General features: G+C 37.6%; 1 protein-coding gene, 2 long non-coding RNA genes and 1 pseudogene across 3 annotated transcripts; 1 reads left to right on the top strand and 3 right to left on the bottom strand.

Moving 5' to 3' along the window:
* Positions 1-1,321: 1,321 nt before the first annotated feature.
* Positions 1,322-2,149, bottom strand: LOC120253914. The gene has a single exon (XM_039262116.1). It carries the CDS (start codon positions 2,147-2,149, stop codon positions 1,322-1,324), a length of 828 nt encoding a protein of 275 aa, XP_039118050.1.
* A 413-nt stretch (positions 2,150-2,562) lies between these two features.
* Positions 2,563-6,660, top strand: LOC120253917 (annotated as a pseudogene).
* Positions 6,661-6,799: 139 nt separating this feature from the next.
* Positions 6,800-7,731, bottom strand: LOC120253918. The gene is made up of 2 exons (XR_005534461.1): positions 7,702-7,731; positions 6,800-7,210 (listed from the first exon to the last, which is right to left on the bottom strand). It is a non-coding gene; the product is annotated as an uncharacterized LOC120253918 (long non-coding RNA).
* Positions 7,732-7,830: 99 nt separating this feature from the next.
* Positions 7,831-8,619, bottom strand: LOC120253915. The gene is made up of 3 exons (XR_005534459.1): positions 8,601-8,619; positions 8,369-8,433; positions 7,831-7,891 (listed from the first exon to the last, which is right to left on the bottom strand). It is a non-coding gene; the product is annotated as an uncharacterized LOC120253915 (long non-coding RNA).

Here is an 8,619-nt window from a genome sequence, read left to right as displayed (position 1 = left end):
GAAGTTTTGAAATTCTTGAGGGGTAAACAGTAATTTCCTCTTTTATTTAATATTGTGGGTAGAATTTTGAAAAAAATAAATAAAGAATATCGCTTTTCATATGAATTATAATTATCAATACTTTGATTATATATATATTCATATTAATTCATGGGCAAGGGGGTGCTTGAGCACACCCTTGCTCCCCTCTAGATCCGCCTATGCCAACAAAGCAATTTATTTATTTATTTATTTTTTTTTGAAAAAGTGGATAAACCACGTTAATTAAAAAGAGAGGAGAAAAATACAACAGACTCCCACAATATAGTTGTGGGAAAGCACAAAACACAAACAACAACAGCTAACCACAAGAAGTGGTAGTCCAGGGGACACAAACAAAACAAAGCAACAACAAGAAACAACAAAGAGTAACGGCACACATCAGCCGCCAACACACTCAGAACCTCCCAGCTACTCGCCCGTGTGGTGGACCTGGGTCCCCTCAGAAGGCAGATCATCCCCTGTCTCCTCCACCCTCGGACCTAAGAAATCAAGACTTCGGCGGATGGTAGTGATGGAATCCTCCAGCTTGACTCTGGAGCCCTCCCCTACTGAAGAGAGCCATATCAAAAGCATATGAGCAATTTTAATAATGAGGGCATGCGCAGAAATGCAATTAGCATTAAAAATGCAATCATTTCTAGTCAACCAAATATTCCACACAATGTCTTTCACCACAACGTCCCCCAAAACCCTAGAAACAGGTCGCACTAATGATCTCCAATTACCCCAAGCTGAGGTAATGGATAGTGGAGGATCCGGAAGCTGAAGCAGATGAACAAAGTAGCCCCAGACATGTCTAGCAAGAGAACACTGAAAGAACAGATGGTCCACCGACTCTAAATCCGCATGGCAAAGAACACAAGTTGCAGTAGATAACCGGTTACAGCTTCTTTTTGCTAAGTTCTCGAGAGAGAGGATTTTATTTTTCCATGCAAGCCAGTTGAAGATATTGACTTTTTTGGGACACAGGTTACGGCAGAAGAAACCCGCCACCGGACAACGTACTCCACCATCATTGAGGAAGTTGTAAAAAGATTTGACCGAGAAAGAACCATTTCCCGTCAGATTCCACCATTTTTTATCCCCCAAGCCCCCCAAGGGTCCCCGCAGCCGGACACGGAGATCAGCAAGAACCGAGTTCGCAGAAAATGGCGTCTCCTCAAAAAGAGGGAGCAGCTCACACACCGTGCCATTAGGAGTCTGCGACCTTCTAAACTCGTCCGGCCAGATGTACATAGGAGCTTGTCCATTAACCCATCGGTCTTTCCAAAAAAGTGTTTCAGTTCCCGAATTGACATCTTGGAGGATACAACCTCGTAAAGCCGGCAAGCAGCTCATTACTCCTTTCCAGAAGAAGGAGATCCTCCCCCGCTTGCCTAGGGAACAAGTTCCATCGTTCTAATCCATAATTGAACTTAACAATATTCGCCCCACACCAAGTCGGATCCGACAAATATTTCCACCACCATTTGCCTAACAGCGCCAAGTTGAAATTCTGGAGCTCGAGAATACCCCACCCTCTTTGATCACGTGATCGACAGAGGTTCTTCCACCCAATAAGCCTAACCTTAGGGTGGTCAATGTCAGGTCCCGACCATAAGAAGTCCCTTCTAATACGGTTAATTTTTTTGATAACCCAACAGGGTAATCGGAAAAGAGACATCCAATACGTAGGGATAGCAGAGAGGACAGAATTCACCAAGGTAAGCCGACCACCTAACGACGAGATATTGCACTTTCCAAGTGGAAAGTCGCCTTCGATTTTAACAATAAGCTCCTCCCGCCTTGCCTTCTTGGCCTCCACCCCGAGATCGGGATACCCGAGATATGTAACCCGGAAGGACCCCCTCTCACAAGAAAGCGATCTGCATGCACGGTCGGGGAGCAAGTCCCGATAGGAAGAGTACAAGCAAGTTTTGGAAAAGTTAGTTGCTAAACCCGTCATCCCCTCAAACACTAACAAAATAAGCTTCACCACCCGCAGATCTTCAAGCCCTCCCGTAGTCAAAACCAGGAGGTCATCGGCATAATGGAGGTTGCACATGCTTCCCACCTCACCTAACGGCACCCCAATCAAGACCTTCGAATGAAGTGCATGAAAGAACATCGAGCATAGAGCATCCGTAACCAGCACAAATAGCAAAGGAGAAAGTGGGTCTCCTTGCCTTAAACCCCTTTGATATCGGACATAACCATTAGGGGATCCATTAACCAAGATAGAGGCCTTAGAAGAAAACAAAATGTTCTTGATCCACCTAATCCACCGGTCTCCGAAGCACCTTGCTTACATTATATACATCAGATCACAAACATTAATTAAAAAAAAAAATTTATTTTAAAGCACTAACAGAAAATTTCAAAATTTACAGGGGTTTATCTATAAAATCTCAAATAATTTGGGTACTATTTCCAAATGAGCACAGTGGCATTTCCGTTATTAATCCAAAAACTAAGGTCATTTTATTTGAAATTCATATATAAGCCTCCCATTCTAAATTTCAAACGAAACGATTAGCTTCTTTACGTTTTTCTCTCTTCCCATTTTACCCCTCATCCGCCTTCGAATTTTCAAACCCTGGGATCCCAACGCCGGAGAGGTCTCAACGCCGGCGAGGCCTCGCCGATCCGGCTGGGACTGGGGTGGCTTCTCGTCCTTCTTCGTCTTCTTCGGAGAATCCTGGGAATGGGGCTGACGTTGATCGTGTTCTTTTCAAGAACCTCGTCGGGATGGTTCCTCTTGTCGAATCCCTCATGGTATCTTCCCTCTCTTTCCTAATTATTCTCCACATTCACCATGATTCGCCTTTTTAGGTCTTCTTTATGTGATTTTCAAGTGGTTTTTTTTGTTAGGGTCGGAGATCAACATCGTCGTTCACGCGGCGGGCTCCTTCACTTTTTTTTTATCTTTTATGAGTTCACTTTTTTTTATGAGTTCACTGATAAAAAGTTCACTTTTTGTTTATCTTTTTTATTCAAATTACTGGATATATATTCCTCTTGGATTCTTTCGCATGCGTTTAATTTGAATTTTTTTTTTCTTCTTAGAATTCATGTCCATTCTGGAATAGTTTTGGTTTTATATGAATTTGATTCTGTTCTGGGAGTTTGTTGTTATTTTATCTTCTTGTTTTCAGAATTTTCTTTTTTTTTTTTATCTTTAATTTTTTGTTATCAGAAGTGAAGGAATGAAAATATGAGTTCATATAAATTCTTTGATATCCCTGCTTAGTTCAGTTCAAAATGTGAAATTTTTGCTGAACTTTTGGGAATTCATGTGTGGGTTGTGCATAGGTTTGCTTTCATTGGACTTAGTTACTATTGAACTGACGGAACTACCTGTGAAGTTGATGAATTGTACTTCTCTATCCCATTATAAGTGACCGTGTTTAGAAGCTTTCTATGTCCCAACTTATTTGGTCGCGTACCTATTTAAATTTTCAAATTTAATCTTACTTATCTATTTAAATGCATTGTTCTACCACGATCATCTCAAATGGACAGCTTTAGTGAATGGAGAGGGAAATGGGCAAAATGGGAAAAGGGATGCTAAATATTCATAAATTTTTTAATTCAAACTACTTTTTTTACACTTCATGAAATGGTTAAGGTGGACGTATATGATGGGACGGAAGGAGTAAGTTCGAGAAATTAAGTCATTGATCACTGAATTCGTTTCTTTTTGGCACCGTTGTTGTTTGTTTTATAAGTTGAAATTTTGTATTTTCTACTTGTCATGTATTACTAATTATGGGATTGATTCTTCCATGAGGTTATTTGAAATTTTTGGCAAACCCCGAAAAATTTATGCATGCACTTCTGTATAACCACGGATAGTCCTTCAAAAACAAGCCTTGGGTTTCATCCTGGCAATTCTATTTAGATTTTCGGGAAGTGAGGATCAGTGGATCTGCTTCATGGTGGCATTGCTATAGGTTTTTATATGAGTATAACTTTTAATTTTTCTACTTGTCATGTATAATTGTTTTTGGTATTGATTTTTCCATGAGATTATTTGAAATTTTTAGCAGATACAGAAAGTATACCACCCACTTCTGAACTACATTCATTATTGCTCCCAATTTGGACAAAGATACACTCATTTAGATAGCTTCTGGTACTTTTGTGAGAAGTTTTATAAATGGTTCTTTAGCATTTTACTTGCAAAAGACTTGAATGGGCTGTGGCTTATAATCTTACTGTTAGGTGGAGAATGAAATAGGTGTGGATAGCTGGACCTTTTGGTAAAAGAAAAGAAAAGAAAAGGAGAATTTATTAAAATTGAAATTTGTCTAGAACAAATGTACAAAATACGACTTCATGGAGATTCAAGGAGGTTGGATTTTGTCTGGTCTTGTTCAATGTTCAAACATGGTGCAGTTGTTAATAAGGCTTTGCTTAGTTGTTCAGTTCACTCTTAAAAGGTCGCATTACTTATATGTCACTCCTTTCATGTGGACTGGTGTGATGAGCAACAGACTTTGTTAATTTTAATGAAGAATGATTGATAAGGATCCTTGTTTATTCCTTTCGATGACTATCCTTCTTCTTTCTTTTGTTCTATTTTTCAATCTCTTAAATTAAAAAAAATCATCCTTCATTTTGGCTACAGACTTGTACTTATAATCCATTTCTTTAGCAGTGGAAAGGTTGTACTCAGAAATGGGATAAAGGGGAACCGCATAAAGAAATTCAATTGCTGCATTTTCTTAGCAATTCTTAGTAAATATTATTATCCTAGAGAATTCAAATAGATGAAAAACTGCAGGTTGACACAAAGGGGAGAAAATCAGCTCAAAGTGTTCATACAAAAAGGAAAGCAGACCTTGCTGGCAGTGCCTTGAAAAAACTTGCTAATGATGGAGATGGCGGTGCTGATGATTTCACAATTTTCTTGTCGAACCAGCCAGTTGCGGAGGTTCTGCAAAAAGAGAGGGAAGATGTCACTATGTTGTGGGAACAGTTAGATGATCTGGAAAGGAAAATATTAGAGAAAGATCAAGCCTTAAAATCTGCAGAAGATTCCCTTAACCAGATGAAGGTGGCCAATATGCAACTTTAAGAATTAAAGCGTCAGATTACAGAAAAGGATTCATTGATCAAGTCTTCCAGTTCCCAGTTATCTAATGCTCAGGTATATGATCTTAACAGATTAGTAAGTCATTCATGCTGTTAGGCTTGCTTTGTCGTGTAAGTGAAGAAAGATTATGATAATTTGGAGAAGGCAAACTCAATTTTTATGAATACTTTCTGATGGTGCTTTCTTGCAATGGACTAAGTTATTAACATTTGCATGCCTGCACAAAAGTTCTCTAGTTTACATTCCTTTGGCTTCATTTTCACCGATTTGTAAATTTTATGAATTTCAATCTACTTATAATTTCCGACTTTCATCTTTCATCTAGTTGTTATTCAACCTTTATAACTGCAATGACCTGCAAAGGTATTGTGAATTTTTCCTGCATTCTCTGTTTTATTTTATGGTACAACATGCTATGCATTTTCATGATGTTAATGTGTAGGTTTACTGATACATGTGTATCATCAATATCTGACCGGCTTTTGACAAGAAACATCTTTTGTTTTTCCTTCAGATTAAGCTGGCAGAGAAGCAAGCTGCTCTGGAGAAATTAGAGTTGGAAGCAAAGGCATCAAATGCGAAGGTCGAAGAACTCCAGGCAGACTTGGATTCTATGGATTTTGAAATCAGAGCGCATATGCAGTTGTTTGAAGAACTTTCAAAATGTGACTCTGATGCGGATCCTGATGATGTAACAACATTTCATCAAGTAGATCGCCTTCCACACATGGTAAGCTCAAATTTTCAGAGATTCTCATGCTTCATATCATTCATACAACCAGAGATTAGTAAATCGAACAAATATCATTGAAGTGTGTCATGAAATATATTAATTCTAGATAGTCATTCTCCATTGTAATTTAGATGGATTCGTTGTCGCATCCTTATTTCGAACTTGTGAACTCCTAGAAATAGCATCATGAGCAATATTATCTTTCTTATTGATGTAATCACTATTCATACAACCAGAGATTAGTAAATCGAACAACTATCATTGAAGTGTGTAATGAAATATATTAATGCTGGATAATCATTCTCCGTTGTAATTTAGATGGATTGTTGTCACGCCCTTATTTTGAACTTGTGAACTCCTGGAAATAGCATCATGAGCAATATCATCTTTCTTATTGATGTAATCACTATTCAACTTGAGCAGGATGATCTTGATCTTGATGAGGACACAATTGAGAAGATGGAAGAGGCGAGATTGGCTTATGCAGCGGCACTTGCTGCTGCAAAGGAGGACCCGGGCGAAGAATCCTTAATAAGTTTAGCTGAGGCACGTATCAAGCTTCAAGCTTTTGTACTTTGATTGTGCCACTGCTTATTCTATATACATATATATATATGTATATGTAACGCTCCTTGAATTAGAGTGCGTCTCACTAACTCAGACTTAATAGTACTTGACTTGTAATTTAGACTTAGCTCCAGGATTTGGTCATTTTGCTTTAACATGAATCTAGTGTTGTTGAGGTTATTCATTTTATTGTTGCAAGCTTTGCTAGGGGTGTAAATGATACATTACCACTTGAGCTCAAGCAATTTGTTTCAAACCGACTGTCAAAGAGCGAGTTTTCAACTGAGCTTGAGCTCAAGCAACTTGTTGCTTGGCTCGAACTTGATTGATTACACCCCATGCTCTGCAATGTAGTTGTGTCCAGTGCAAGTATTCTGATCTGGTAAATAGCCAAGAGTAATGATGCTTTTGTGTTTATTTAGTGCATTAATCTTCTTACAAGTGTTTCCATGTCACAATTCACAGAAAGTTCCTGCCAAAGCAATTCCCCAATCCTTTGGCTATAACAGAGCTTCAATTTCTTCACCTTTTCTTCTTCAAAAAATTCAACCAAATGCTGTTAAATTTCTTCCAGGATACATTTACTCTGTATAAACCGATCGTGCAATTGAGAACATATATGATAATTCATGAATAGACTTTCATGAATGAAAATAATAGCAGAAGCTATAGTAATTCAGACGAGAGAAGGAACGTGCTCATGTTAAAAGAAGTCGGAAGGCTTCCCGACTTGAATATTTTGCTCTGCTAGAAAACTTGTGATGACATTCTTCTGCCAACTTTTAAAACTCCTGCACAAACACACAAACAATCACTGAACTAATTAGTTCCATTATCAAGCATGCCGAGAAATGACCGCAAAAGACTTATCTTTCATAATTGAAACAAGAGAAACATGATTTCTACCTCTTTTATACCAATCGAATAAAGATGTAAATGTCATTTATGGCATAACACTTTTTTTTTCTCATTTTTTAGTTCATATTAGAGTAACAAATAGTCCCAAATCAATTAAGTTAGTATCGGTCAAAGTCCAAAACTTTTTGAGTTGAATTGGGATTCTGTACTGTGTGTCAAAGAGTAACTGATAATCCCACCCACATCAGTGCAGTCAGCAACTATGAATACGGACATATGTGCTTGGTTTTGCAACAACTAGTTTCTCTTAGCTCTATTAGTAGATCACTTTTATAAATTGGTAAAGGTCTTCATCTTAAATTCAAAATGTATCACCAACAACTCTAATGAAATTAAAGATTGTATGGAGGAGAGACAAACATACTTGTGATCTAGATGTGCCAAAATTACTCCCTGGAAAAAGCTTGCTGAGTAGCCTCATAAGAAACTTTGATTGTTTGTTTCCATGTTCCGCCAACTCCTTCCTCTTTTATTCTGTTCTTTCTTTTTGTTCTGGGTCATCCATCGGCAATGAATACCCAGATAGTAAGTGCCCGACCCATGCACCGTCCTTCCTGTATTTGTTTCCAATAGAACACTGTCTATCATAGAATATCATGTATACTCTACTTTTATAAATAGAAGGAATTTTGATTTCTTCATTCTGATCACATGAAGAAAATAACATTATGGACATACGTACACAACAAGCCTTCTCTTGAAATTCTGAATCCTAAATTCGCCAGCAAATCTAAATCTTGACACATGATATCATCTACCATAAAACTTAATGACCATTTGGTATCACTTCCTACTTCCTAGTCCTCCACCAAAGGGGATTCATGCCATTTAATTAGGTATCATGGTTTCTTCATTTTGGCAACACAAACTATACTACATTTTTTGGTAAAAGAAATAGTGGAATAAACTATAATAGCACAATAACATAGTCCTCAATTTTCTTGTAACATTTAATGACTTCTAGTGTGGAATTTATAAGATTAGAAACAAATATACATAATTACAGAATGTAGGAAATCAGTGTTACTTACAGAATAATTAATATCCATAGTAACCACCTCCAAGTCCAAGAAGAACCTTTTTATTATCATTGTTCCTGCATATTAAACCCAGATAAGTTGCTGTAACCTCAAAAAACAGGAAGCTTAGAATAAGTTCATTACATTCTCATCATAAGTATTAATTATATATAATTTGGTTCATGTTAAAAAGGTTCAGACTCTAACAGACAAGGTTTATCTGATGATTAATATTTTTCACAACCTGTGCCAATTTCCAACAC

The sequence above is a fragment of the Dioscorea cayenensis genome, unplaced genomic scaffold, assembly GCF_009730915.1.
Source record: "Dioscorea cayenensis subsp. rotundata cultivar TDr96_F1 unplaced genomic scaffold, TDr96_F1_v2_PseudoChromosome.rev07_lg8_w22 25.fasta BLBR01000241.1, whole genome shotgun sequence".
Lineage (NCBI taxonomy): Eukaryota > Viridiplantae > Streptophyta > Magnoliopsida > Dioscoreales > Dioscoreaceae > Dioscorea > Dioscorea cayenensis.
This window is presented reverse-complemented; position numbering and strand designations above follow the sequence as displayed.

Coding starts and splice junctions, on each gene's coding strand:
- LOC120253914 (XM_039262116.1), bottom strand. CDS start 2,149: ATGTTCTTTCATGCACTTCATTCGAAGGTCTTGATTGGGGTGCCGTTA.